The sequence below is a fragment of the Bipolaris sorokiniana genome, assembly GCF_000338995.1.
Source record: "Bipolaris sorokiniana ND90Pr unplaced genomic scaffold COCSAscaffold_8, whole genome shotgun sequence".
NCBI classification, from domain to species: domain Eukaryota; kingdom Fungi; phylum Ascomycota; class Dothideomycetes; order Pleosporales; family Pleosporaceae; genus Bipolaris; species Bipolaris sorokiniana.
This window is the reverse complement of record NW_006911902.1, coordinates 195,903-223,849: the sequence shown is the minus strand read 5'-3', so window position 1 is coordinate 223,849 and position 27,947 is coordinate 195,903. Positions and strand designations below refer to the sequence as shown.

Sequence of the window (27,947 nt, the reverse complement as noted above, 5' to 3'; positions counted from 1 at the left end):
CTTCTTAGGATATAACTAGTTAAAAACAGAGAGATATGTAAAGTGAGAAAGGAGAAGCAGTACGAATAGCTCAAGTTAATGTGCTAGACAGATTAGGTATAATATCATAGAGTTTTCCGCAGATGCAGAGATCTTTGAGAAAGCACACTGGTTGATATCATAGCGGGCAGTGCGTGAACACCGCTAGTGCAACAGTGGTGCTGTCACTTACCTTCCTCTTCAACCAACAACCTAAGCACGAGGTACATGCAAGACTCACTGAAGGTTTCCTTCACCTTCCTATATCTACTAGTATACCAGGATGCTTGTCTGTCGCTAAGCCTGTGGCGTGCTGCTTAGCCGTGCTTGCCTGGTCGTCTTAAATAGCTGTGTAACTTTAAGTTTCCCGTCTTGCAACGTTCGACATCTCCCAATTTACCATGCCAGGCAAAACCCTTCACACTGACGCTGAGGTCTACGACTTCGTTCTCATCGGAGCCGGATCAGCTTCTTGCTTAATCGCATCACGTCTTTCGCAACAGCTGCCTGACCACCAGATTCTTGTTCTGGAAGCTGGAGAACATATTCGCAATGACCCTAAAGTGCAGACACCTGGTCTAGCCACGAGGCTACTATCGGATCCCACTTACGATTGGCGATATTCTTCTGCGCCGGAGCCGGGGTTGAATAACAGGAAGGTTGACCATCCCAGGGGAAAACTGGTGGGCGGTAGCAGTGCGATTAATAGTCACAGTGTGGTGTTTCCTAATCACGAATGGCACGACGACCGTGTGGTAGAGGAGCTTCTATCAGATGCGGGGAGAGAAGAGTGGGGCTCACGGGGCATGAGCGATTGCTATAGACGATGGCAGGCAGAACATCCCAGTTCAAGAGTAGATGACGATGGAGTATCTCTGGATCGTGTGCAGACATCATACCCGCGTACCTGGGATCTACTTCGAACTCGATGGGTGGAAGCCTTTGAGGAGCTTGGTTGTCCGACGAGGGCTACAGGGTTTACCGAGAGCTCTGCCGGAGCAGTCAACATCACCAATGCGATCGATTCCTCAAAAGGCGAACGAAGCCATGCAGGTATAGCATATCTAGAACCCGCCTTGAAACGTGGCACTGTCACATTGAAGACTGGCGTAAAGGTTGATAAGATTGCATTTGATGAGGCATTGACTGCTGATGGAAAACTCAATGCTAGAGGTACCCACTACACATACAGGGGAGAAGAGTATTTTGTCAGTGGTTGAGAAATCATCCTCGGTGCAGGCGTATTTGAACCGTCCCTCATCCTGGAACGATCCGGCATCGGATCTAAAAAGATTCTTGCAGACGCCAATATCCCGGTCCTGTACGAACTTTTAGGGGTCGGTGAAAACTTGCAGGATCATCTGAATTGCGGCCTGTCATGCGAAACTCAAGACGACATCCCTACCCGTGACGAAATAATGCGAAGCCCCGAATTGCAAAAGACCGCATTGTTGGAGTACGAAGAAAGCCACACTGGCCGAGTGTCAGAAGGGGCCGCATATAGTTTTGCCTTTACACCACTACAGATGCTGGAAACTCCATCGGATACACAGGACCTTATCGAAATAGTCGAACATTGGATGAAAAACGAGAGTAACCCGAACCTAAAGGCCCAGTACTCCATTCAAAAGGCGGTCGAAAGTCCCAACGAAGCGACAACCACCTTGTTCATGCTGCGTACACAACGTCATAAAGACGCTGATTCGCTCCCCAAAGGCACGCCATCTGTTGTAGATGGCAACTGTATAAGCGTTGTAGCAATGTTGGCTCATCCCTTCTCGCGTGGAAGCTGTCATATCTCACTCGATTCTTCAAATCAGCCCGAGATAAAATTCAACTACCTTTCTCACACCCTCGATACGGAAATACTAGCTCGCCACTTGCGTCTCACCGAAAGGCTATTCCAGAAGCCTACCTTTGCTGCCATGACAAAGCTGGACGGAAGACGATTGCCTCGAAACTTCCCCCATCCGGTAACATCACTCAAAGACGCGAAAGGGATCCTCCCAATCAACTCTGCGACGAACTACCATCCGTGCGGTACTTGTTCCATGATGAGGGAAGATCTTAGTAGAGTGGTTGACGAGCGGCTGGCTATATACGGGACGAAGAATATGAGGATTTGCGATGCGAGTGTCTTGCCAATCATCCCACGGGGGAATATTCTGACCGCTGTCTACGCTTTCGCCGAGAAGGCAGCTGAGATAATTGTTAGGGAGACGAAATCTGGTCTTCTTTCACGCCAAGGCATATGATTTTGACTTCGTCATTGTATCACTACTATGGCAATACATGGAACTCAAGCGACTACTTCTTAGGTAGCACAAAAAATGCGAAACGACTGGCTTTGATGATATTCACTACTATATTTCCAATCTACAAAAATGTATCAGAAATACTCCTATCCACTTATCACTTCTGTCACATAGTAAGGATTAAATTCTTTGACTAACAGTAGTTAGAGCAGCCAGAGCAACGCTTAACTTTAGCTATACCCATTTTCAGCCCGCTCATGGGCTATTAGCTGCTATTAGCTTAATACAAGAGTACCAGAGTAACAGGCAGTGCTAGGCGTCACTCAGGCGCTACCCCTTTGGTGTCACTCGTCTATCATCCGACAGTGGCTGATGAGCGACAGTGGCTGATGAGCGACAGTGGCTGATTGGTATGTACGTCTTTGTGGACTGAAACAAGTGAATGGAAAATTGCCTTGGTTACCAGAAAAGTGTACCTACTCACAATTGGTTGTCTCTAACATTACTCCCCTGCACTTGAATTGACTTTGTGTGCAGAAGCGGCTGGATTGCCTGTGTAAAGTTGATAACAGCTTTGGACAGCTACTGCAGCTACGTGAAGTCGGGCTAGCCAGATAAATTTGTAGTTAGAGCTACACCCCTTCTCAGCACTGTTTGTGACTGGGTACCAGTGTGATATTGAGGTTCAAAGTCGTGTATGCAGATGATAAGGGGCTTCGCACACTCACGTGGCTTGCTGTATGATCAATCGACGGCTGCTGCCTAACAGCCACAATTCAATTGCTGGCAACATCCTCGAGCGAGACAGCAGCTGGAGTGACACTAGGAAAGTAACAGTATACACGAGGCTATGCTGTTAGCTTCCACTCTTGAGGACTTTGAAGCAAATCCCAGAGGACCTGCCACAGGTACGTACTCAGCTGCATCCAAGTCGTTCAGGGGTTTATGCCGTAGCATTTCCCCATGCAAGGAGAGTTGTAGGCTGACTTGCTCAAGAAGCGAATGCACCATGGACCCAAGCTGTACAACGGTGTTGCCTAACGAAAGTCTTGTTATTAGTTAGCGTCGGACCTATGTACATGCCGAAGCATCGGAAACAGACTTAAGCGCAATTCCCCATAGTCATTGTAGCTGAAATACTAGCAGCTAGTGCGAAGAATAGCCAATACGGTCGTGGAGTGAACCGATGCAATCCTGTCAAATCTCCACAGTCCTGTGGCGGTTCGTATTTTGTACAGCTGTGGGTGTTGATTTCGGTACAAGGCAGCACGATGTTTCCGACGTTGGTGTCAGCTTGTCACCGTCCCGTTTCTAGTGGGCACCATGCGGGAAGAATGACTTAGGTGATTATGCTATGCTAGACCACTCGGATTTGAGGCTGAGCCCCTTTCGCCTTTGTTCACTGCTATGTGCACGACTTCGTCGTCGTTCATAATCCTACCCCTAGCATCGTTGTCTCTTTAAGCTGATCTTGAGCAATCCAGATAAACATTTATGGGGCTTTAAAAAAGGGTCATTAAGAAGCCAATAACCCAATAGTAGAAGCAGGAGCCCACGACAGCCTTGCTGCGCCGCTTTGGCGTATCTGTATACGGGCAAGCGTGCGCTAGACGCCCCAAATGAGGGACGCTAGGGCGAGAATGAATGTGGCGCATCCCCTATGAGGGTCTGTTCTTTGGCGAACACCATAAGCGAACACGCATCTTGGTCCCGGCTCCAATCGCTGCGGGGTTGAACAGCTTCTGCCATGCTAGGCGCTACCACGTATCTCGCATTGGACAGGTTTGACAAGTACAAACTGTATTTGAAGTCTTCCGACAATGTTTGAGCGTAAACGCTGGTGGCTTCGCTGTCTGCTGCGAGCTGATGTCAAGTCTACGCATCAACTCGGACTCGCGGCGTACGAGGTACGCACGATTATACGCAATGCTGATCTTGAAGTTCGCGCTATTGACGGCTCAAAGCGCTGAGGCCATAAAGTCTAGGCCTATAGACAGGCAATACTGGTGCGATGGACAACGATGCTTCACCGAACTAGCACTCGGCAGCTAGCACTCGACTCCAACGACCTGGCAATGTGGAAATACATCCACGCAGAAAGGGATGTCGTGAACTCCATGACTCGCTTTCGCGACTCGTTCCATGCACAACGGAATGCCCGGATGTCCAAGTCGTTGCCTGTGGAATCGAAAACTCACGAAGCTGCTGAACAAACAACCAATGGAAGAAAAACCACCTCCAATGATCCAAAAGCAAGTCTCTAAGTAGACACCGAGTCTTACAAGGTCGCACAGATGTAGGGCATTAGTCCGAGTCTCAGCCTTGTGCCTAAAAGCTTGCACATCGTATCCGCAGCGGCATCAGACTCAAGAGTGCTTAGCGGGTCTCATTCAATGCAGTAGCGCTACGGGTGTAGATCGAATCAAGGGCACGACAGAAGCTTTTGCAACCTCAGGGGCAAGTCTCTCCGAGACCGAGCTCTGCGGCTTCAAGTGAGTATATAGGTATCATCGTTTCTCTTCCTACATTCTCCATCTTCACGATCCTCTCAATCAATCAACATCTTTCGCACTCTTCGAGTGACGACGACATTCCTTTTTCATTATCAACTTACCCCAGTCATTCGTTATCCACGATCTTTTTATACGTAATATTTAGCTCTACTAATTCATCACAATGAAGTACGCTATCATCTTCGCTGCTACCGCCGCAGCCCACCAGGCCTACGGCGGATATGGTGCCGATGCTCACTCCAGCGTCGAGCCAAGCACAACCGCAACCCCCATTGGCTACACCACCGTTGTTCCCGGCTATGGCAAGCAGCCGGTCACCGTGACCACCCAGCACCAGGCGTACCCAACCTGTGTGACTCCTGCTTATGGCGACAAGGGCTGTGCCAAGTGGGGAGAGGACACCTACGTCTCCACTGTCATCAAGGACTACGACAACAACTACGCTACTGTCACCAACACTGAGCAGCCAGTCGTTGTCTACCACACCAAGACGACCATTACTCACTCTGCTACTGGAACTGGTGGCTATGCTGCTCCCACTGGCACTGCCTCCAAGAACGGCACTGCTGACTGCTGGTACGAGCTTTATGAGAAGATTGAGGAGGTTCCATACAAGAACCTTGGCCCCAAGGCTCTTCCCGGATACAGTGGCTCTGGTCTCTACACCAAGGGTGACAAGGAGCAGCCCGTTCACGTCAAGGAGTACAAGGGTGGAAAGTGGTCCGAGTACGAACATGTCTACTCCCATGGCGAGCCCAAGCCAGAGGTCAAGGTTTACGAGAAGCCTGGCGTCTACGTCGTCCCCAGCAAGGACATGGTAGTCGATCACCCTGTCGACCACCCTGCTGAGGCTACCACCACCGCCAAGGCTGGTGAGACCTGCACCTACGGCGGACAGTCCGTCACTGCCACTCAGACTGGCTACATCACTGCTCCCTATGCTGGCTACAAGACCAAGGTTGAGGGTGACAAGACCATGACCGAGACTGTCATCGAGTACACCACCATCTACGCCTCGACCACCGGTACCTACGAGGTCACCAAGCCCACGACTACCGTCTACGACCACGACACCGAGGTCACTTACCCCACTGCCCAGCACTACGACGCCGGTGTCTACCACCAGCCGGCCCAGACTGTCACCATCACCTCTGCTGGCCAGGCTTACACCTGCGAGTATGAGAAGACCAAGGCTACTCCCTCGCCAATGGTCCCTGGACACGGCAAGGCCTACGGTGGAAACAGCTACGGCTCTTACCCAGCCCATAATAGCTCTTCCATCGCCTACGGCTCTTACCCAGCTGCTTCAACCCCTGCTGCCCATGGTTCTTACCCAGCTGCTTCCTCCCCAGCTGCTTACGGCTCCTACCCAGCTGCTTCCAGCCCAGCTGCAGTCCACTCCAAGCCAGCCCACTACGGTGGTAACAACTATGGTGCTTACTCCGCCTCTACCATGAGCACCGTCCCCGTCCAGGCCTACTCCACTCCCGCTGCTCAATACCCTGCTTCTTCCAGCCCAGCTGCCTACGAGCACTCTTACCCAGTAGTCTCCTCCCCAGCTGCTTACGGTTCCTACCCGGCTGCCTCTTCCCCAGCTGCCTACCAACCCGCCCCGGCTGTCTCCTCCCCTGCCGCCTACGGCTCATACCCCGCTGCCTCCAGCCCAGCTGCCTACGAGAACACCCCAGCTGCTTATGAGCCCGCCCCAGCTGCCTCCACCCCAGCTGCCTACGAGAACACCCCAGCTGCTTATGAGCCTGCTCCAGTTGCCTCCACCCCAGCTGCCTACGATTCCTACCCGGCTGTCTCTTCCCCAGCCGCCTACGAGGCCGCCCCAGCTGCCTCCACCCCAGCTGCCTACGAGAACACCCCAGCTGCTTATGAGCCTGCCCCAGTTGTCTCCACCCCAGCTGCCTATGAGAACACCCCAGCTGCCTACGAGCCCGCTGCCACCCCCACCCCCGCCGCCTATGAGAACACTCCCTCCAATGAATACTCGTCTGGCTCCGAGGCATACGGCAGCAGCGAGAAGCCATCTGAGAGCTACTCTGACTACGCTGCTTACTAAAGCGAATGTAGTAGTATAAATTATTTCTTTCCTAGAGTTGAAATATGTTGAGTTTGGAAAGGTGATTGTGAGCAAGATGTTTGTGGAGAGGAGAGAGAGAGAGAAAGGATATGAAGGAAAAAGAAACGAGCAATAGTGAAAAAGGAGATAAGAAATGTCAAGTGAAATATAATATTTTTTGATCTCGATACCTTTTCCCATTCAGACACACACACACACACACACACACACACGCACACAAAGTGCATAACATCGTAACCTTTTATCTAACTATTTCATTTCCCCATACCCTTCAAATACGCCTCCCACCCCCCTTCGGCCAACACGCCATCCTTGCGCAAAACCTCCTTCTCATTCCCCTCCATCCACACCCTCAATCGCTCCCGAATCGCCTTATCCTCCGCCCCGAGAATCCTCACAGCCAACAATGCCGCATTAGTCGAATTATTAATACCAACTGTAGCAACAGGCTCTCCCCGTGGCATCTGCGTCATGCTAACCAAACTATCCCATCCATCCATATGCGTCGCTTTCACCGGCAACCCAATAACAGGGAGTGTGGTCCACGAAGCGCACATACCGGGGAGATGGGCTGCGCCGCCCGCCGCGCCAATGATGACTTTGAGGGAGGTCTGGGATGCGGTTTTTGAGAATTCGCGGAGCCAATCTGGGGTGCGGTGCGCGGAGGTGATGCGCGTGGTGAAGGGGATTTGGAGTTTGGTTAGGATTTCGAGACCGGCGCGGAGGACGGGGAGGTCGGAGTCTGAGCCCATGATCACAGCGACGAGCGGATCTTCTTTGCTGTTGGTGCTGGTGCTTTTGGAGTCGACTGTCTTGCCCTTTTGGGTGTCGACAAAGTCGATGAGGGGTTGGATTTCGCGCTCGGCGGAGGCGAGCGTGGGTGCTGTTACGGTGATGTGGCCCATTTTGCGGCCTGGACGTGCGTCTCCCTTGCCGTAGAGGTGGATTGAGGCGTTGGGTGAGTCGAGAGCTTTCTTTGCTACTTGGACGTGGGAGTCTGGCGTCTTGCCGCCGAGGATGTTGAGCATGATTGCAGGTTCCCGGAGGCGGAGGTTGGACTGTGAGATTGGGAGGTCGAGGATGGCGCGAAGGTGAGCGTCGTATTGTGAGATTGGGCAGGCCTCGATTGTGTAGTGACCGGAGTTGTGTGGACGAGGCGCAATCTCGTTAATGAGTAGGCGATCGTCCTTGAGGAGGAACATCTCGACACCAAAGACACCCTTGCCTTCGAAAGCGCCGATGGCCTTCTTAGCCAGCTCTTGGGCTTGTTGTGTGATCTTTTCTGATACATTTCGTGGAGGCGCGTATGTGAGCTTGCAGATGCTGTCCTCATGTACAGTTTCCACCGTAGGAAATGTGAGCACTCCATCCTTGGTCTTGACAATCATGACTGCCAGCTCCATTCTAAAGTCAGCCCATCGCTCTGCGTAAAGCGGTCGCTTGCCCAATGCTTCGAACGCCGCACCAACATCTGCCTCGCTCCTAACTACAAAGTTTCCTTTGCCATCGTAGGCTTCTGTCTTGCTCTTAAGCATGAAGGGATATCCATACGATGACCCCACTTCTTTGAGTCCCTCGATTCCTTTACCCTCAAGATCAATACTGTCAGCAACATCGACTCCATGCTCTTTCAAATACTGCTTTTGCGCATATTTATCCTTGATCGTTCGTAGTGTCTTCCAGCTGGGTTCAACAACCACCTGTCCCGCAACCTCTTCCAGCATGTGGGTGTCCACGTGCTCAATTTCCACAGTGACAACATCGGAAGATTGTGCAAGTTGCTTTACAGCAGCAGCATCCTTGAAAGACCCCTCAATATGACCACTGTGCGCCGAGATTTGCTTTGCGGGTGTTGCTGCTGCGTCCAGTACGTTGACTTGAATGTTTAAGCGATTTGCGGCTTCAATGAGCATGCGACCGAGTTGGCCTCCGCCCAATACACCGACTTTGCGAGTGTCGACCATTTTGCAGATGTTGATGTTCAAGTCACTGCTGTGCTGCAGTGACTAGGTTGGGCCATTACGTGGGTGAGAGTTGCTAGCGCTCTGGTTGGTTGGATGCGGGGGAACCGCAAGAAAATTTGACAAAGAGCCCGACATCAGTGATTGTATCCTGGGTTGCCGAATGCGGACAAGCAGTGCAGGAAAAAGTTGTACAGTACTAAAAACGTTGCAATACATCACTAAATACGTCTGTTTCACGATGAGGTACTGATATTCATGGGTTGACCATGAGCTCGAAGAGCCCGTTCGTATGCTTTCATTTCATGTTGAGCATCGAGTATCTTTTTATAGGCCTTCAAAGAGCCATTCCTAGTCATGATGCACGCCTCATAAGTGAATTCCCATGACCTTGACCACGCCAAACCAGAGAAACCGAACCACTTGTAGCACACGCTTAGACCTTGAAACCACGAGACCTTCTGCGACCACGGGCACGCTCGAACTTGCGGCCCTTGCTCTCGACGTAAGGCTTCTTGCCGGAGTGGGGACCGAAGCCAAAGTGCTTGAAAGCCTCACGGGCGTTCTTGGGTCCACGGAGGAGGAGGGTGTTGGATCCAGTGGGGGAGCGGGTGGCAACCTCGTCGATGGTGAGAGTCTCACCACCAGCCTTCTCAATGCGCGCGCGAGCGGAGGCAGTGAAGCGGAGAGCCGCAACGGAGAGCTTGGGGAGCTCGAGCATGCGGTTGTCGTCAGTGACGGTACCGACCTGATCCTGAGTTAGCTAGTCATCGGGTGTTTGGTATTTGGAAGCCGTACGATGACAATGGTCTTGCCGTCGTGTCCCTTGGCGTTGGAGACAATCTTGGAGAGCGAGACCGGCTATATCATGTCAGTGGTCATGTCGACAGGCTTTCGTGCCATTGGCGTCTTACGGGACGGTTGGTCTTGGACATCATGAGGCGTCGCAGAACGGTCTTGTTGAAGGGGGCATCGGTGCGGCCTGTTCGCAGTTAGCACAGATTGTGTGCGCGATTCCAGTTGGATAACTTACGAGCCAGGAACTTGTACAGACGCACCAACAGCTTGACGTAGGGGTTGGTGGACTTAGGGACCTCTGTACACTCGTCAATCTTTCTCCTCTCTCGGGCTCATGTTGCGTCTAAAAGACTGCTATCGCCAGCGCATTTCTGCGCCGACTCGACGGGGGGTTCACATACTGCGGTGCCCGTCTCGAACATGGTGGCGGTCGAGGTCAATTCCCATTTTGACTGATTTTGAGCGTGTTGTGCTGGGGGTTAGTAACGACTGAAGAAGTGAAGTTCTTGCGAACACGAAATTGCGAAATAGGCCAGACTTGGCGTGGTGTGGCCCGTGCGAAGCGAGGACATTTCAACTCCACCTGCACGCGCCTCCAAAGTGCCCTCGCTAGCGCTGGTCAGCATCTCCGCTGGATCTACAAATGGTAGACGCCGTTTGAGACCCTTGATTATCATTCTTGGGTGAGATTTTTTGCATTGCCAGTAGTCGTGCCATGTGGATTGATGCAGGATGTGGCATGGGAAAGGGAGACATGAAGTGAAGCTTGAGAAATCCAAGAAATACGTCCTCTTCAATCTCTACCTTAAAGCTGATTGACTGAATTGGGTTATTCACTACACTTCAAGTTGCATCTCATTACACAAAAAGAATAGTTTGCTTCACAAGCATTATCATTATGTGGCTAGAAGGTATATACCTTTCGCTCGCAGTCGCTGTGAATGCCTGCAAGATCTATATCCGACAAAAACGCATCACTTCATCGTTTCCCTGTTGTGCCCAAAGCTCCATCCTGAATCAACAAGCTTCCCAAAGCAGGCTCACTCAGGCTGAGAGAAACCCACTAGTCTATATGTATCATACCAATCACCATACACCTCGAGCCTGCTCCAAGTTGACAATAAAAAGACAAGAAAAGAAGAAGAAGGTGCGACATGGTAGTAAAGTGCATCGACAGGCGTGTGTAAGACTTCTGATAGCGTGCACCGGTTATTGAAAAGCGCTTTATACAGCCTTGTCGCCAATGAGCTTGCCGATACCGTTGTAGACCTGGTTGGTCGACTCAGGGGCATAGCGTGGTCCAAGGGAGCCAAAGATCAAGAACATGGAGATGATGACGGCGGAGAAAACCATGAGCTTGCGGAGAACAGGCCTGCTGTGGCCAAGCTCTTGCCACTTCATGCTACCCTGGCCGAGGTACTCCTTGAGCTTCTCACCACCAAGCTTGTAGTAGACGAGGCCACCAAGCGCAATGCTGTAACCAAAGGCCTGGAGGAGACTGACGGGGTCCTTGAAGAGGAACATGGACGCGAAGACGAGGAGAATGTCCTTGAGTACACCGGAGAGAGTGAGGACGAGCGACGAGGTCTTGCCAATCTGGAAACTTGTGAGCGGGTGTTTTGTGCAGGTGAGAACAATGAACGTACTAGGAAGACGACCGAGACGTTGAGCAAGAAGGCAACGGAGGCGTTGGCCAACAGGGTGAAGAGACCAACGCGGTCAATGTCAGCCATGGTCATCGAAGGGAGCTCAGTGAAGAGCAAGATGGCACCGTTGATAACAGCGCAGGCGGGGGCGTAGTAGTAGAGGGAGACGAGGGGATCCATCTTGAAATCGGCGCCGCTGAGCAGACGCTGGACCATGACCAAGCGGATAGCCTCGAAAGCGATACCAGCAGCCTGAAACAGGAAACCAGTCATGACAAACTTGATCTCACCCATCGAGGCAACAACGACACCAATGACAATGAAAGACACGTTTCCGAGCGTCTTCAGATTGACAGGCGAAACACCGAGACCCCAGGTGGTAAGCAGGACAGCGACGGGCATAGTAGCCTCGTAAAGTTAGCATCCATGTGCTGACTGCAGAATCATGTCAACATACCTTGAGCATCTGAATAAAGGCCACACTCAGGTACAGGTAGGCCTGGTTACCGCAGATCAAACTCATGCTGAAGAAGATACCAATAGGGACAATAGCTCGCAGATAGACACGGCCGTTCATGGGCACCTTCTTTCTTGAGTCGAGGATAGTGGTGCAGCGAGCGAGGATTTGCGTCATGACAGTCGCAAAGACCAGATGCCATGTTGTAAGGAAGATTGGAAAGTCTGTAATGGGATCGCTGTCAGTATGCGCTTGTGGGACAGGGGCGGGAGGTAGACGTACGGAACTTGGCCGTGTCGAGGATGTACTTGTTGAAGACGATTGTGCTGGAGCTGAGCGTGATCCATGTGCTGCGTATCGATTAGCGTGCGTCGTGGAGAGGGCAGTGGTGTGTGAGGCATACGCAATGTAGACGGCGGGATGGAAGGTTGGCGGCTCAGGTGCGGACTTTTGCGCATCGGGGTTGACGGTGGGCAGGACTGGCAGAGCAGTGTCGCGGGAGGCCTCGACCGAGGACCTCACCTTCTCGTCTTGAGACATGGCTGGGGGTGGGGGTGGGTAGCTAACGAGGGACTGTGGAAAGGTAGAAGGGGAGAGAGAGGGAGGCAGAGGGGATTGTCGGTGGCGGAGGTCGAGGAAGAGATGCGGCGATCGGGGGTGGGAGCAGAGTTGTGGTTGAGGTTACAATGATGGGCGGGCTAGCGCCGCTGACTGATGAGGGTCTTGCGCGTCAAGGGTACAGTGAAACGGTGCAACACAAACGTGGCACAGGGTACAGGTCTTGGGCGAGGGCTCTGCGCACTGGAGGCAACAAGGAGATGAGGAGCGACAGAATTGTTGGGAGGAAGCGTAAATGTGATGGTAATGCGTTAGGCGCTAGTGAAGAGAGGGGCGGAGCGGAAATTCAGCCAGAGGAGCTTGTAGAACGGGGGCGCACAGGGGGTGCGTCTGCCTGTACCCTACTGGGCAACGGTCGACTACTTATTGTACTCGCGCCGATAGCAGGCAGCATGACGCTTCCGTCGCGGCTGTGATGGCGACGTGAAACGGATCTGCTGTGGAGCTGGGCATTGGACGCGCAATCGGCCTGCTTTGCGAGCCTTGGTTCTGGCGGCGAAATTTTGAGCCGCGCAGGGCAGCGCTGTGGGTGTGGGTGTGGGTGAAGGCGTACGTACGCGTACCGTGGCCGCCCTGCAGAGCCGCTTTACATTACAGGCGCAGGAGACAAGGTCCATGACGCGCGACATGGCAAAAGGGCAGGCCTAGCGACACACAAATGGCCGTGGCAAGCCCATGCAATAGGGGGCATGCATGTTGTCGTTGAGCAATCCGTACACGCTTGATTACACCGTCGCACTAGCACGACACGCAGCCCGTGGCCCGTGGGCCGTGGATCTGAAGCTGTAGTTTCCAAGAGATAGACGCCATTGCCCGCCTAGTCGGCTGAGAACATGGTACGGTACACACACAAACGCACACGCACACATGCACATGCCGTCAGTATACTTACATGCTACATGTCCAAGTAAGTACACAGCATTACGCCCCGCCTGGTGATACCTTGTTCCCACCGACGGGAGTGTGCATTGGGGGAGCACAGCACAGCACAGCACAGCATAGCATCACCCGCTGCCGTCGCTGCTGTATTCTTACCTACCTCGACACTCGACGTCGTTGGTTAGTGGTGCACACGCGCTATGCGAGCAGCACCCAAAAGGCGAGGCAGGTGTTGCACAAAGTTGGAACCAATCGATGTGGCCACGAGCAGCCACGGTTGCTGCACTGACGGGGCCCCCATGGCGGCCTGCCCCTTTTCTGTCGTCGAGCCTCTCTTGGACATGCAGATGCTCTCCAGGCGCCCGCCAGCCCAGTCCTTCGCCGGCTGGCCCCCCCACTCCCTACCCTGGACCCACTTATAACAGTATCCTCCTTGGCGTCCCTAGTTCCTCTCCAGCTACTCTATATTCCTCCCACCCACGCCCCAAGTGTTCACAGGCCACTGCTCCTCGTAGCTTCACACATATACATGCTCAACCTCGCTCGTCAGACACTAAAGCGAGTTCCAAGTTTCCAAGAAATCCTCCAGGGCACCATGGGATCCGCAAAGGAAGAAATGTACGTTCACCGCCCAACCTGCCTTGCTCTTTTCCCCCTCCTCTCCCCCTCCCCCAGACTGACCATGGCAAAGTTCTGTTGACGTGCTCGTCATTGGCGCTGGCCCTACCGGACTGGGTGCCGCAAAGCGTCTCAACCAGATTGTAAGTCTACGCAGTGTATAACACAGTTTTGCCCTGGTGCTAACAACCCCAGGATGGCCCCTCATGGCTGATCGTCGACGCCAACGAGACACCTGGTGGTTTGGCCTCGACAGATACCACTCCAGAGGGCTTCGTAAGTACCCCGCCCGCCAATTGGCTGCTCCTTCCTAACCATGCTCCAGCTCTACGACGTTGGTGGCCATGTCATCTTCTCCCACTACAAGTACTTTGACGACTGCATCGACGAGGCCCTGCCCAAGGACGACGACTGGTTCACCCACCAGCGCATCTCCTACGTCCGCTGCAAGGGCCAATGGGTCCCTTACCCATTCCAGAACAACCTGTCCATGCTGGGCAAGGACGACCAGGCAAAGTGCATGGACGGTCTGATTGATGCCGCCCTCGAGTCTCGCGTGGCAAACACCAAGCCAAAGAACTTTGACGAGTGGATCGTCAGGCAGATGGGTGTCGGCATTGCTGACCTCTTCATGAGGCCATACAACTTCAAGGTCTGGGCTGTGCCCACCACCAAGATGCAGTGCGAGTGGCTTGGCGAGCGTGTCGCTGCACCCAATGTCAAGGGTGTCATGTACAACATCATCCACGGCAAGACTGCTGGAAACTGGGGCCCCAACGCCACCTTCCGCTTCCCCGCACGAGACGGTACCGGTGGTATCTGGATCGCTGTCGCCAAGACGCTGCCAGAGTCCAAGACACGATACGGCGAGAACAGCAAGGTGACCAAGGTCGACGCCGATGGACACAAGGTACACCTCAAGGACGGCACCGTCGTCAACTACAAGAAGCTCATCAATACCATGGCTGTTGACGCCCTGGTCGAGACCATGGGCGACAAGGAGCTTATTGACCTCAGCAAGGGTCTCTACTACTCCACCACCCACGTCATTGGTGTTGGCCTTCGTGGCGAGCGCCCAGAGCGCATCGGCGACAAGTGCTGGCTGTACTTCCCCGAGGACGACTGCCCCTTCTACCGTGCCACCATCTTCTCCAACTACTCACCCTACAACCAGCCGCAAAAGGACGTCAAGCTCGCAACCCAGCAGCTCGCTGATGGCTCCAAGCCCAGCTCCACCGAGCCCAAGGAAGGCCCATACTGGTCCATCATGTTGGAGGTTGCCGAGTCTGGCATGAAGCCCGTGGACCGAGAGAACTTGCTCAAGGACTGCATCCAGGGTCTCGTCAACACCGAGATGATCAAGTCCGATGATGAGATTGTCTCCACCTACCACCGCGCCTTTGACCACGGATACCCCACTCCTTCGCTTGAGCGTGAAGGCGTCCTCACCAAGCTCCTCCCTGCCCTTCAGGCCAAGGACATCTTGTCGCGTGGCCGCTTCGGTTCATGGCGCTACGAGGTCGGTAACCAGGACCACTCATTCATGTTGGGTGTCGAGGCTGTAGACCACGTTGTCAACGGAGCTGTTGAGCTTACTCTCAACTACCCCGACTTCGTCAACGGTCGCAAGAATGAGGAGCGTCGTCTCGTGGACGGTGCCCAGATCTTCACCAAGCCTTCTCTTGCGCTGAGGAACAAGGGTGTTGACTAGACGCATACACAATGAATACTGAGCATGTTATGGATTTTGAGAGATGTTTACAGGATACCACGCTTATTTACGAAAGGGACGGCATGGAATAGGGAGTCGGCGCATGTGTGCATGTTTGGACTCTAGGTAGATAGATAGTTGTTGCATCTGCACAGCATCTAGCCGATGTTGGCAGTGATAAAGGATAGACATTACCTTTTTGCCCAGTCGCGTTTCTCCTTGGACTTGTTATCTTTTGTGATTGTCTTGTCAGTGCTTACTCGCTTCGTACCCCAGCAAGCCCTCCATTTCGACGATCTACAGCATTCCTCCACTTAATTTAACCCCCACTCACCTCATCCCATCCCCCCCACTAACAAGAAGCACATCGCAATAACCACCGACTAGACGACGTATTACGATGACGCAATCACGCAAAATGCAACTTCCACTGGTTCAAGTCATGAATCATGCAATATGCCCCTACTGCTACTTAGATTCGGGATAATTAAAAGAAAGAAACACCATGCCCGCAATCTGCAATCATGATTTTCGCGCCCAGTGAACAGGTTCATTCGGTCCGACTACACATGGATAAAACGAAGCAAGACGCGCGCCCGCCGAAGTGATTGCGGATTTACTACAAGTCGAGTAAAGTCAAAAAGATTTTTATTTCCTTTAAAAAAAGGAAACTTTGCAACTGAAAACGGCAAATCCGGTATGAATTTGCGTGTATATGCTAATCTATGTTATTTGACTACTACTACTACTACTACTACTACTACTACTACTACTACTACTACTACTACTACTACTACTACTACTACTACGACGTGAGAGAAAAAAACTGATGATGTGGCGCGCGATAAAGCATCTGTGCTTGTATATACACACTAAGTATTTGTGGGGAAAGCAAAAAGATTTGTGTGTAAAAATGGAGGGATGAGCATGCAAATGTGACGCGTAAGTCTCGGGTTATTTGGGTGGCGGTTTATTTTTATACATTGTGTCTCATGCGCCTTACATTATTCTCGATTTAGTAATATGGGAATTTTTTTTCTTGGGGCGTGGTTTGAAGTTAATGCTGGTTTCGGGTTTGATATGGAGTAGAATGAATGAGATTGAGTGAGGGGAGAGGTGATCGGAGATGCATGGGTATGTGTGTAAGTGCGGAATGCGGGATGCGGTGAGGAACAAAGGGTACACGTGGAGGGATGTTTGCGTGTCGGAGTATGAGGCTTTTTTTTTGGTGAGGCCCGGGATCGTCGATCTTCGGTATCGCTGCTTTATCTTGATAGATATGGAGAGCCAAGAGTTTGGAATGTAGTATGTAATCTTAATGGTGCAGTTACTACGTAATCACGTGATTACTACTTGATTCAGGTACGTACACTACAACAGAGTAGTGGCTACGTGTATCTCATGCCTTACTCGCCCTAAACTTCCTCAAAATCTCCCTCTCTTCTTCGTTTTGCGCAATGCTCTCCTCGTCACCGACAGGTAGGCGCTGGTGTTTCCACTGCCTGCCTCCAGCCCCGTACTCGGCGCTCACCTGTGCATCGCCTACAATTACCCATTTGTATATCGTCAGGCCTTCTAACCCGACAGGCCCTCGCGAGTGGATCTTGTTCGTGCTGATGCCGACTTCAGTCCCAAATCCATATCTCTGCCCATCAGCCATGCGCGTAGACGTATTCCAGTATACGCTAGACGAGTCCACGGCTGCAAGAAAAGATTTGGCCGTGGCTTCTGATGTAGTCAAGATAGCGTCGGTATGGTGAGATCCGTGTGTATTGATGTGAGAAACAGCTTCTTCAACATTTGAGACGGTCTTGATGGCAAGAATGTAGTCCAGAAACTCGGTATCGTAGTCTTCTGGTCCTGCTTCTTGCAGTAGCGCTGCCGAGTGGGGATCTAATTTGCCTTTGAGTGCGACCAGTGACGCATTGTCGCAACGAAGAGAGACGCCCTTTTGTAAAAGTGCTTCTGCAATGATGGGCAGACTGGTGCTGAGGGCTCCTTCCTCTACAAGAAGTTGTTCAAGTGCATTGCAACCTGCAGGATAACTCGTCTTTGCATCAAGGATGATTTTGGTAGCTTTGTCTGCAGGGTAGTCTGAGCATAGATAGGTGGAGCATATGCCGTCAGCGTGGCCGAGAACCGGGATCGTGGTCGTGTCTTTGACATAGCGAACTAGTTTGTTGCCGCCACGGGGAATACATAGGTCGATGTAGGTGTCTTGTTTGAGGAGGTCGGCAATAACATCATGGGTCTGAACTAGTTGGAGACAGTCTGATGGTACTGCAGTTGACGCCAAGGCCTTTGAGATGATGGATGCAATTGCTGCGAAGCTGTTGCTGGATTCGCGGCCACCTTTGAGAATGGCGGCATTTCCAGACTTAATTGCAAGCGCGGAAATGTTGGCAATGACTTCGGGTCGTGCTTCGAAGATGATGAGCAGTACGCCAATTGGACACGTGATTCGCGACAGGACCAAATTGTCGTCAAGCAGTGTCTTCGCAGTTGTCTTGTTGATGGGGTCTTCCAAGTCTCGCACATCCAGTATGCCCTGGAGCATATCCTCATATTTGCCTGGCTTTCCCAGATCCAACCTCTTTACCAAGCTCGCGCTGAGCGTGCCTCCTGCTGCAGCTTTGTTGGCAGCCTCGAGGTCCTGAACATTGGCGGCTAGTACTTCATCCTTGGCATTCGCCAGTGCATCGTGGATGGCTGTCAGGGCCGCATTCCGCTCGTCGGTAGATAGGACGGCCAGTTTCCGGGACCCGAGTCTAGCTGCCTGTGCAACCTCGAGCGGTGTGGCGTTGGTCAGAGACATTTCTTCTCTTTGGGGATTGCTTTTGCCAGGTGGTGGTGGTGAGATGTGGTAAAATGGCCAAAGTCTTCGGATGCGTGTGACTCAAATTCAATATTGATGGAGTGACGAGGGGCCTAATGCCGGTTATGCAGGGTCTGTTTCCGCTGCAGATGCTATTGGAGATCCGACTGCGGGTCGTACATGTGTGGAGATGGCGAGGAGGCCTAAAAAAAGCGACAGGACTCGTGGTGGGATGAACGTGGTGGTGTTGCGGGGTCTAGATGCATGACGCCACACCCGCCCGCATGCGAACCAGGGTGTTCTCCTCTTCTCACACCAACCACTACCACCCTGCTGACTGCGCTCTTATTACTTGCATCCTGGATCGCTGCCCAACTCGATCGCTGACAGCTTTCGATAAGTTACCGGCTTCGTCATAGGCCGGGGCTCTGGACGCGCACCAAGATTGCGTGTTGGCAGCAGCGTCTGGCGGTCGAGTGCTCGGCAGGGGTTTGGTGTGGCTGGGTGCGCCTACCAACCACCTCGGCGTCGCCTTGCCAACCTCGCCCAATTCCATCCACTCCCGTATTGCAACAAGCAAGCCTGACCGCACTATCCCAGTTTCACTTGCAGCCAACTACGTAGGTCACCGCTCAGAGATGGCTGGGACTCTACAAAAGCTGCAGGGTCGCCGGCCACAGGGCCTGCCACCTCTGCACACTGTTTCCCGACCGCCTCTCAAGTGCTGAGAAGGTACCCTGTCGCACTTTACCTTCACGGTACTCACGTGCATACCCGCCAGTGCGCCGTAGACTGCTGTACCGTTTTTTACGACCACTCGTTTGACTGCATCCGTCCTCCAATATATCTCACACCACTATCGCTATCGACCGTCACCTTTACTAAGATGCGCTCTACAACAAGGGTCCTTGCAGCTCTGCTCTCAACTGTCTTATACGTTCCCTCTGCAGCACAGACATGGTCCAACTGCAACCCGACCCTACGAACCGACTGCCCTCCGGACTCCGCGCTGGGAAGAACCGTAGACATTGACTTCAGCTCAAAGTCCGACAGTTTCACACCGCAGGGCAACCCAACCTATGGCTCCGATGGTGTATCCTTTACCATCTCAAAGGCTGGCGATGCGCCACAGCTCACTTCGCTATGGTACATAATGTTCGGCAGGGTAGACATTCAACTCAAGGCTGCCCCAGGCGCGGGCATTGTTAGCAGCTTTGTCTTGCAATCCGACACTCTTGATGAGATTGACTGGGAATGGCTTGGTGCAGATCCTGATGAGGTTCAGTCAAACTATTTTGGAAAAGGTAAGATATGATCGAGTTTGTCGAGCCATGCACACATCAACTTTTAAAGTCACTTGCTAACAGCCCATCCAGGTCAGACAACCGACTACAACCGCGGTGCTTTCCATTCAGACCCCGGTAGCCAGTCAAACTTCAAGACGTATACAATCATCTGGACACCAGAGCAGATTGTATGGCAGATTGACGGAAAGACTGTGCGTACTCTTGAACCTGCCAATGCCAACAACCAATACCCCCAAACACCTATGCAGGTCAAGTTTGGCTCCTGGAGCGGTGGTGACCCAGCGAACCCTGCCGGTACTATCTCTTGGGCTCGTGGTCCTACCGACTACTCCAAGGGACCTTTCACTATGACTGTCAAATCCCTCAAGGTCCAGGACTACTCCACTGGTTCCCAGTATATCTACGGTGATCAATCTGGTACCTGGAAATCCATCAGGTCCAACGGCGGTGCCATTTTTGCGGGAGGTAAAGCTCCAATTGGGGACGCACCAGCAGTCACCGCAACAGCTAATGGCGCTCCTCTGCCTTTTGCTCCTCACCAGACCAACGCCGAGCGCCCCAGCGTTTACCCCTGGATTCCTGACCCGAACGCTACTCCCACTCCTCAGCCCACGTTTGCAAACTACCCTGGCCTTCCGAGTGGGTGGACTGTTTCCAATACCGGAAAGGTGATTCCACCCAGCTCAGCCACTGTCAGTAAGCCATTTCTTCAGCAGTTCCTCCACTTTGCCAACAGTATACTGACTTGACTTTTGTAGATGTCCCCTCCAGATTCCTCTATCTCATCGCCGCAAGCTTCGCCTACGGATTCCTCCGGCAATGGGCCTAAGACTGTAACCGGCTACGACGACCGTGGCTTCACGACAATTCGCACAATCTACCCCGAAGCCACGCCAGCACCCTCAGGCAACGGACCACAGGGCAACGCTGGGGAGGCAGTCCCTGCCGCCCCCTTGGCAGCAAGTTCTTGGACCCTCGTCCTCTCGAGCATACTGCCCTGGGCAATCGTACTCCTCCATATTCCAACCTGCCTCGGCTTCTAGGCGAGTTGGGAAAACGTATGGTATACCGTGGACTTCGGACCAGCCTACTCTATTCTCGGTGCTGGTATCGTCGCGATGTTTGCATGTCTAATGAAATGCGTTACGAAGGGGTATATTGGTTTCAAAATCTCCATCAAGTTGTGGGCAGGTCCTTGGCCTGACGCAAGCTGGAAGTGGAACTACAAGTTTAAGGGCAACAAGGAGACGGAAGCGACGTACAGAGCCATGTGGACGTTGCTTCGGCGGTTCGTTCTTGGGGCTTGATTTGTTTTTTGTTTTGTTTTATTGCATAGCGCTTGGTTTTGGTATTTGAGCGTATTGGCTTTTTGGTTTGTTATAGCATATCTGCGGGCGATTGAGCCGACTAGGCTGCGGTTGATGTGGATTCCTTGTCTGCTTTCAAACGAGATTATAGAGTATAGGAGACGATGTCATGTCGTAACGTAATGAACTTATTATAGTGTATCATCGGCATTGTCAACATTGACATATTATTGTGCCTAATAAGTCGTTAAAGAGATACCGTCTGATGGGTCTCGATTGCTTACTTCTCTCGCCTAGCAGGTCTTCAAATACACCATCTTCAACATTCACTCTTATTCCCCAATCAAAGGTCATTCCAAACAAAAATCCCGTGCATTATTTTTTGGTGAAGTAAAATCAGCAACTCTAATATACAAAAGCAAACGCAAGATTTCAACCACTCTCCCAGAGAGTAAAAAAAAGGACCCCAAACTGCCGAAGCATACCATTATGATTTTCTGATTCCTCTTCTTGGTTTTTCTGCCCTAACATACCGTACTCCTCCATTAGATTTGATTGAGTGGGCGGACCCTTTGAATTGAAACTTTTTTCTGCGCTTTTGAACCGTTTCGAGGCGAGATGATGGATGTAGGAAGAAAAAAGTGTTTCTCCCCTAACCGTATGGCATACCTTGATGGTGAAGAAACAGTAGCCGTATTAACTCCACGCTCTCTGGGTTCTCATCCAAGCAACAGTCTCCGAGTTCTTTTTATGTTAGGTGAGGAGGAGTTGGACAAGGAGGTGAGAAAAGTTGTTTTTCTCGTTCCTTTCCTGCTTCTTCTCCTTTTCAATCCAAGCTTGTGATTCCAAGAGCCATACTTCTCTCTTTCTCCACTCTGTGAAGCTTCTCGCCTGCAGATCATCGATACCAACGACGGTTTAACCGCCACGGCCACCATACGGTTGGTGTCTGAAGCCGCCGCCTCCACGGTGGCCTCCGCCACGGTAATTGGCGCCGCGGACACCAGCGTTCTTAGGACCAGTGGGAGCATTGATGGGAGCCTGACCGCCGCCAGAAGGAGGTTGGCTGGACCCCTGACGAGAGCGGTTGTTTCTGAAGCCACCACCGCCACGGCCGCCACTAGGTCCAGAGGGGACGTTGGGCGGAGGTGCGTCGTCGTACATGCCGTCCCAACTTGCTGGGCCGCCGCCCTGTGCCGCGCCGTAGCCCGCGGGGCCAGAAAGTTGTTGCTGGCGACGAGCTTGCTGTTGCTCGTATTTTTGCTGTTCAAAAGCCAGCTGGTCTTGTGCCGTGTATGCTGGGCGAGGACCGGCGTTTTGTCCGCCTTGAGCATTCATCATGCCTGGGCCTCCGGGTCCGCCTGGGCCACCTCCACCTTGCATCTGTTGCATCTGTTGCATTTGCATCTGCTGCATTTGCATCGGATTCATGCCGCCAGGGCCACCCATCATCTGTGGGTTTGGCGAGCCAGTGCCACGGTTCATGCCTTGGTTCATCATCTGCTGTTGCATCTGCTGCATCTGCATCGGGTTCATGCCGCCCATTCCACCCATGGGGTTACCCGGCATACCACCACCGGCCTGTTGTTGAGCGAGCGTTTGCTGCATAGATTGAAAGTATTGCTGCATCCGCTGCCAGTACTGGGCCATCATAGCCGGAGACATGGCAGTGTTGCTGCCTTGTGCTTGCATGTTTCCTCCCCCGTTCTCATAGCCGTTCCCTCCACCCTGACCACCATTTCCGCCATCGTTGAACTTGTTGATCTTGTTGCCGCGACCGAACTTCTTGTTTCCATCACCCCCATCGTCGTCGCGCATGTTTCCGCGAGGCTGGGCGCGCTTGACTTCGATTTGCTTGCCGAGAATCTGAAGTGGGCCGCGTAGTGTAGCATCTACTGCCGCATCGCCGTCAAAGGTAACGAAACCGAAGCCACGAGGGCGGCCCGTTTCCTTGTCCATCATGAGTGTAGCATCGACGACACGGCCAAATTGCTTGAAAAAGTTTGTAAAATCTTCCTCTGTTGCTTCTTGGCTAACGCCGCCAACAAAGATCTTGCTGGTTCGCTCTTGTTCTTCACGAGGAATAGCCCGCTTTGGGTCAATCTGATCATTGTTAGCGAATAGTTTTCATTTGGATTGGTGGTTGACATACGATCTTGCCGTCTAGATAGTGCTCTTTGACCATGACGATGTTGACGCATTTGGGGTCCTTGAAGGTGAGGAAGCCAAAACCTCGAGATCGGCCAGTGGCAGAATCGCGCATGACAGTGCACTCGCTGACCTCACCAAATTGTGAGAAATAGCCCTTAAGGGAATCTATGTATCGGATATTAGTACTAATTCAGTGGTATTACTGGCCGCAATGGTTACAAGGCTGACAAGTAGCAGTTCTCAAGATGAAAGACTAGGAACTACTCCTAGCTCGTCAAGCCAATAAACGTACCTTCAGTAGTCTCCCAGTTCAGACCTCCGATGAACATCTTGCTACAGATGGTGTCAGTACGTCAACATTGAGATGGTGGATAAAAACAAGAGTACAAAGGGGGCATTGAGACGCATCACAGGTTGTCGACCAGCGGTATCCAAAGGCCATTCGAGATGAGTAAACAGTGAAGATGATAGACCAACAACTCGACATCTTGTAATGTCGAAAAGGTACAAGGGTAGTGATCGCCACATGTATGCGCAAAGTCACTGGGCTCCAGTAATGTAACCAACGTCCAGAGGAAGGTGTATGACAAGGGTCTGTGGCGGGCGAAGCGGGGAGAAGCGCATGGTTTCGGATACGGCGTATGGTTCGTCCAGTAATATCGAGATAGCCAGACTATAATATACCCTGGCGGTCCTGAAGGCGTGGAAAGGCAAGTTGAATGTATTGCCTGTTTGTGTTGGCGATTCAGACACAAGATCGAGGTACCATCGTACCCTAGAACATATAGTCTCGGTGATTTTAGGTACTTTGCATTCAGGCACCCTGGCTGTCCGATGTTGGTTGTGATGATGACCGAATACAGAACTTAAGCGAAGCCATGTCCAACGCCGCATCCTAATCCCAACATGTCGAATCTTGTGGCGTAGACCAATCATGCAGACTAGCAACGCAAACCACGTACTCAAGATCGACATTTCGAGGTTCAAAAGTAGCCCTGCAAAGGCACAGTATGGTTCGGATGAAGCGTCTGTGTTTTGCTATGGATTCGAGTGCAGACGTCTGAGAAAGACATTCTTACAACTCGGTAGCTATCCTCTGCTTGCGTTGCTGGTACGCGCTATCAAGTACCTAGGTATATATCGACATGAGGCGCTGCCAACGTTCGGGCAAGCCACAAGAGTCCTCGCGAAAGGCGCGTTGATAGTTGTTTCTGAGTATCGCAGAGCCGTTGACCCGTGTCTTCCAGCTTCTTCCAACAACCAAGCTTGACGGCCCAACCCGTCATATTCAGAACGCTCGCCAAATGGGCGACGCAGATTGCAAATCTTCGCATCTTGTCAAGATCCTAAGCCTTCACACCAGACTGGCCAGTCACGACCCAAGGCGCTCTTGGATAATGCAAGCGCATGAGAACGTCTAGGGCATGCTCCATAATCATGCGCCTAGAGAAATCAAGCAATTAGTGTACCCTTTTGTCGCTGTCTGATGTCCCAATACTACTTTTCATGCGGCCGATTATAATTTTGATCCTTATAACGGTATGTTGTTCGGCAGGTGGATGAGATTGTATCTTGTACGTGTGACTTTACCTTGTGATGCGCCTCTAGGATATTAATACGATATCAAGCATACATGACTTACCCGTCTTCTTTTACGTTTATAGGTCCATAGTTGTCATCTTCCGCAGGTGCGTTATCAAAGGACTGTTCGCCTCCGGCATTGAAGCCAGATTGGCCCATCTGTGTGTCCTCGCCTGCCGCACCTTGGGCTGCCCAAGATGCTTCAGCATTTTGGTTGTGATTCTGAGTAGCATCCTGAGGTGGCGCGCTCGCAGATTCGGTTGGTGCTGGCTCTGGCTCGGCTTTGGGAGCAGGTGCAGATGCCGCTGGGGCTTGTTGCGACGTGGGCTCATCGTCATAACTGGCTGGTAGTTAGCATGGCGCAAAATGGCGTCACAGAGTAGCTGAACGCATCGCATCCGGGTCTTACAGATCGTCAAAGATATCGTCCTCGTAGTTCTCGTCGGCCATTGCAGCGGCTGAGGTTGAGCTAGAAGTGATTAAGAAGCAGAGTCAGAAAATGACTGGAGTGATGGCAGTCCTTAATTGAGCTCCTGGCGCGATGCTCTGATCAAAAGCTTCGACTACCTGGAAAACTCAGTTAGAGAGGCAGATTGTACAGTCGCAAAGAGTAAGGCGATGGTGTGAGAATTAGGGGATTGACGCGATAGAAGGCGGGTGGGTGATAGTGAAGGGGAGAGAAGAAGAGGCTGCCTGAGGTTGGGAGATGAGAAGCAACGGGCAGTCGCGCTAGTGTGGGTGGAGCTTGGCGTGGCAGGCGCGATGGATGGAAAGCACGAGCGGCAGCGCCGTGGTCGGGCAACTTGGAGCTCGGGGCCTCGCAGCGGGGCGTTGTCGCGACACGATTTCAAGAGACGCATTCGATTCCACCATGGCTTCCAAAAAGCAGCAGCAGGTTTGTGATTCTTCGCCCGTGTATGCGCAAATGCCGAGTATTTCTGACACGTCGCTAGGAAATGGTGCAGGTCGGTTCGTGTCCATCCAAACCACCAAGCGTACATACATCACGATACCCGGGGTAGCTAACACATCGCTTCCCTACACACAGACCGCTCCTCGTACGTTGCTATGCCCGAGCCGCACCCACACCGCCGATATTGACATTGATTGCGCAGTTCTGCCTCGCCCTTTTGGCGCACGACATCCAATACCGCTACCTCGCCTACAAGCAAGAAGGTTATCGGCGCATCATACTCCCATGCCGACATACTCAACTTCAGCTCACTGTATGTTTTCTTGGTACGGCATTCACGTATTGGCGCCTAGACTGACCGTCAAAGGAGCGTCTCTGGGTCGACGTCACGGCCTCGCACCCCGCCATCGGCTACGCATAGTCGCGAGTCGAGCATTGCCCCAGGTCGGTCAAGCAAGACCACATCACCCCGCTCGCGCCCAACATATAGCCACTTTCTCAACGACACACAGCAAGACTGGAACCATGGCGACGACCCAGATGACACCGACAATATGTTTGAAGACGATGAAGACGAATTTGGCCTACCGAGCATTGCAAACATGCGAAGAAAGGGCCGTCGCAAACAGCCAACAAAGCCAAAAGACCCAGGCGGCACCGCTCGCAGGGAGAGTCAGGGCTCGACTGCATGGCGGGCAATAGACAGTGGTGACATAGCCGAAGAGCGAGGCATACCCAACTACCCAACCGCCAAGAAGATTGAAGGAAAGATACTGCGACCGCAATATCAAGAGATCCTACGCGACCCCGCAAATTCTCTACATCTCATCTCACATCCCCCCGTAGACCCGAATGCGTCAGCAAAGCAAATTGAGGAGCACTCGGCCCGAACAACAAGAATCAACAAATTCAAACGCATACTTCAAGCCAGCACCATCTCGCTTTCCGATTTGCGCGACTCAGCATGGTCAGGTGTGCCATCTGAAGTACGCGCCATGACATGGCAGGTCTTGTTAGGATACCTCCCCACCAGTAGCGAAAGGAGGGTTGCGACACTGGAGCGCAAACGGAAGGAATACCTCGAAGGTGTGCGGCAGGCTTTCGAGCGAGGAACTTCTGGTAGTGCAGGCGCTGTCGCCTCTGGTATGGCCGGGGGCGCCTCTTATCCTGCGACAAACCGAGGGCGTGGGCGTGGCCTGGACGAAGCGATATGGCATCAAATCAGCATCGATGTGCCTCGGACAAACCCTCACCTAGAACTCTATAGCTACGAAGCGACGCAGCGGTCGCTTGAACGCATACTATACGTCTGGGCCATACGGCACCCCGCCTCGGGCTACGTACAGGGCATCAACGACTTGGTAACCCCATTCTGGCAGGTCTTCCTAGGTGCCTACATCTCAGACCCCGACATTGAGTCTGGTATGGACCCTGGGCAGCTGCCTAAGCAGGTTCTTGACGCTGTAGAAGCCGATTCATTCTGGTGTTTGACTAAGCTGCTTGATGGGATACAGGACAACTACATCGCCCACCAACCGGGGATCCAGAGGCAAGTGTCAAGCCTGAGAGATCTCACCACACGCATCGATGATGGGCTAGCAAAGCATCTTCAGAATGAGGGTGTCGAGTTCATACAGTTCAGCTTCCGTTGGATGAACTGCCTTTTGATGCGTGAGATATCCGTGAAGAACACAATACGGATGTGGGATACCTATCTGGTATGTATTGTTGACTGAAATACTGACAAATGACTGACGTGTGTTAGGCCGAAGAAGACGGATTTTCGTCTTTTCATCTTTACGTTTGTGCCGCCTTTCTTGTAAAATGGTCGGACCAACTTCGCAAGATGGATTTCCAAGAGATTATGATGTTTTTGCAATCACTACCAACTCGGCAATGGACCGAAAAAGATATAGAATTGTTATTGAGTGAAGCCTTTATTTGGCAAAGCCTGTTCAAGGGTAGCGGTGCCCATTTGAAGAACACTGGCTCAAGAGAGATCGGTGTAGGGATGGGTCCCGACTTTTAGTAGCGCCAATGTTGTAGGTTGGGTAGATAAATCGCAGCTATGTCGAAAGCGCATAGACTGCAGCAAAGTTGTGCACAGGTCTTGCGAGAGTTTCTTCCGCGACTGCCAAAAACAGTGTCAATTCGAGATGCTTGGCGCTTGCTTTTCCGAACAGTGTTTGTTATCTCCGCACTACACCAATATCGGCTCAGGTAATGAGTAGCAACGGGGAACAGAAGCTACCCCGCCCTTTACCCCACTATACGTCACTTTGCCTATGCCTTGGACTGAGACGCATAAAG

At 52.2% G+C, this 27,947-nt stretch overlaps 12 protein-coding genes across 12 annotated transcripts; 7 read left to right on the top strand and 5 right to left on the bottom strand.

Annotated features, from left to right (window-relative positions):
• Nucleotides 1–419: 419 nt before the first annotated feature.
• Nucleotides 420–1,820, top strand: COCSADRAFT_66812 (uncharacterized protein; the record flags this gene model as incomplete). Its single annotated transcript, XM_007702375.1, has 2 exons — nt 420–1,191; nt 1,240–1,820. Coding segments are annotated over 2 exons (1,353 nt in total), but the record flags the coding sequence as incomplete, so codon positions are not given.
• Nucleotides 1,821–1,844: 24 nt separating this feature from the next.
• On the top strand, nt 1,845–2,234 carry COCSADRAFT_47509 (uncharacterized protein; the record flags this gene model as incomplete). The annotated part of the gene is made up of 1 exon (XM_007702303.1): nt 1,845–2,234. A coding segment is annotated over one exon (390 nt), but the record flags the coding sequence as incomplete, so codon positions are not given.
• Nucleotides 2,235–4,814: 2,580 nt separating this feature from the next.
• Nucleotides 4,815–7,022, top strand: COCSADRAFT_37239 (uncharacterized protein). Its single transcript, XM_007702182.1, has one exon. The coding sequence runs from the start codon at nt 4,950–4,952 to the stop codon at nt 6,852–6,854; it is 1,905 nt and encodes a 634-aa protein (XP_007700372.1). The 5' UTR covers nt 4,815–4,949; the 3' UTR covers nt 6,855–7,022.
• A 5-nt stretch (nt 7,023–7,027) lies between these two features.
• Nucleotides 7,028–8,888, bottom strand: COCSADRAFT_37238 (uncharacterized protein). Its single transcript, XM_007702181.1, has one exon. The coding sequence runs from the start codon at nt 8,837–8,839 to the stop codon at nt 7,130–7,132; it is 1,710 nt and encodes a 569-aa protein (XP_007700371.1). The 5' UTR covers nt 8,840–8,888; the 3' UTR covers nt 7,028–7,129.
• A 103-nt stretch (nt 8,889–8,991) lies between these two features.
• Nucleotides 8,992–10,125, bottom strand: COCSADRAFT_37237 (uncharacterized protein). Its single transcript, XM_007702180.1, has 4 exons — nt 9,870–10,125; nt 9,751–9,818; nt 9,635–9,697; nt 8,992–9,584 (listed from the first exon to the last, which is right to left on the bottom strand). Exons 2-4 carry the CDS (start codon nt 9,769–9,771, stop codon nt 9,273–9,275), a joined length of 396 nt encoding a protein of 131 aa, XP_007700370.1. The 5' UTR covers nt 9,772–9,818; nt 9,870–10,125; the 3' UTR covers nt 8,992–9,272.
• A 383-nt stretch (nt 10,126–10,508) lies between these two features.
• Nucleotides 10,509–12,666, bottom strand: COCSADRAFT_181722 (uncharacterized protein). The gene is made up of 5 exons (XM_007702374.1): nt 12,141–12,666; nt 12,020–12,087; nt 11,738–11,961; nt 11,281–11,688; nt 10,509–11,230 (listed from the first exon to the last, which is right to left on the bottom strand). The coding sequence occupies exons 1-5, from the start codon at nt 12,275–12,277 to the stop codon at nt 10,859–10,861; spliced, it is 1,209 nt and encodes a 402-aa protein (XP_007700564.1). The 5' UTR covers nt 12,278–12,666; the 3' UTR covers nt 10,509–10,858.
• Nucleotides 12,667–13,829: 1,163 nt separating this feature from the next.
• Nucleotides 13,830–15,563, top strand: COCSADRAFT_160857 (uncharacterized protein; the record flags this gene model as incomplete). Its single annotated transcript, XM_007702373.1, has 4 exons — nt 13,830–13,852; nt 13,926–13,995; nt 14,048–14,128; nt 14,178–15,563. The coding sequence occupies 4 exons, from the start codon at nt 13,830–13,832 to the stop codon at nt 15,561–15,563; spliced, it is 1,560 nt and encodes a 519-aa protein (XP_007700563.1).
• Nucleotides 15,564–16,793: 1,230 nt separating this feature from the next.
• COCSADRAFT_37234 (uncharacterized protein) lies at nt 16,794–18,597 on the bottom strand. Its single transcript, XM_007702179.1, has one exon. The coding sequence runs from the start codon at nt 18,376–18,378 to the stop codon at nt 16,963–16,965; it is 1,416 nt and encodes a 471-aa protein (XP_007700369.1). The 5' UTR covers nt 18,379–18,597; the 3' UTR covers nt 16,794–16,962.
• Nucleotides 18,598–19,099: 502 nt separating this feature from the next.
• COCSADRAFT_328094 (glycoside hydrolase family 16 protein) lies at nt 19,100–21,202 on the top strand. Its single transcript, XM_007702372.1, has 3 exons — nt 19,100–19,682; nt 19,755–20,377; nt 20,444–21,202. Exons 1-3 carry the CDS (start codon nt 19,265–19,267, stop codon nt 20,726–20,728), a joined length of 1,326 nt encoding a protein of 441 aa, XP_007700562.1. The 5' UTR covers nt 19,100–19,264; the 3' UTR covers nt 20,729–21,202.
• Nucleotides 21,203–21,498: 296 nt separating this feature from the next.
• COCSADRAFT_328072 (uncharacterized protein) lies at nt 21,499–21,872 on the top strand. Its single transcript, XM_007702371.1, has one exon. It carries the CDS (start codon nt 21,611–21,613, stop codon nt 21,833–21,835), a length of 225 nt encoding a protein of 74 aa, XP_007700561.1. The 5' UTR covers nt 21,499–21,610; the 3' UTR covers nt 21,836–21,872.
• A 38-nt stretch (nt 21,873–21,910) lies between these two features.
• Nucleotides 21,911–25,174, bottom strand: COCSADRAFT_160854 (uncharacterized protein; the record flags this gene model as incomplete). Its single annotated transcript, XM_007702370.1, has 5 exons — nt 21,911–23,095; nt 23,145–23,308; nt 23,436–23,476; nt 24,786–25,064; nt 25,134–25,174. 5 exons carry the CDS (start codon nt 25,172–25,174, stop codon nt 21,911–21,913), a joined length of 1,710 nt encoding a protein of 569 aa, XP_007700560.1.
• A 361-nt stretch (nt 25,175–25,535) lies between these two features.
• COCSADRAFT_37230 (uncharacterized protein) lies at nt 25,536–27,803 on the top strand. Its single transcript, XM_007702178.1, has 6 exons — nt 25,536–25,619; nt 25,678–25,693; nt 25,773–25,782; nt 25,840–25,950; nt 26,005–27,355; nt 27,403–27,803. Exons 1-6 carry the CDS (start codon nt 25,596–25,598, stop codon nt 27,664–27,666), a joined length of 1,776 nt encoding a protein of 591 aa, XP_007700368.1. The 5' UTR covers nt 25,536–25,595; the 3' UTR covers nt 27,667–27,803.
• The last annotated feature ends 144 nt before the right edge of the window (nt 27,804–27,947 follow it).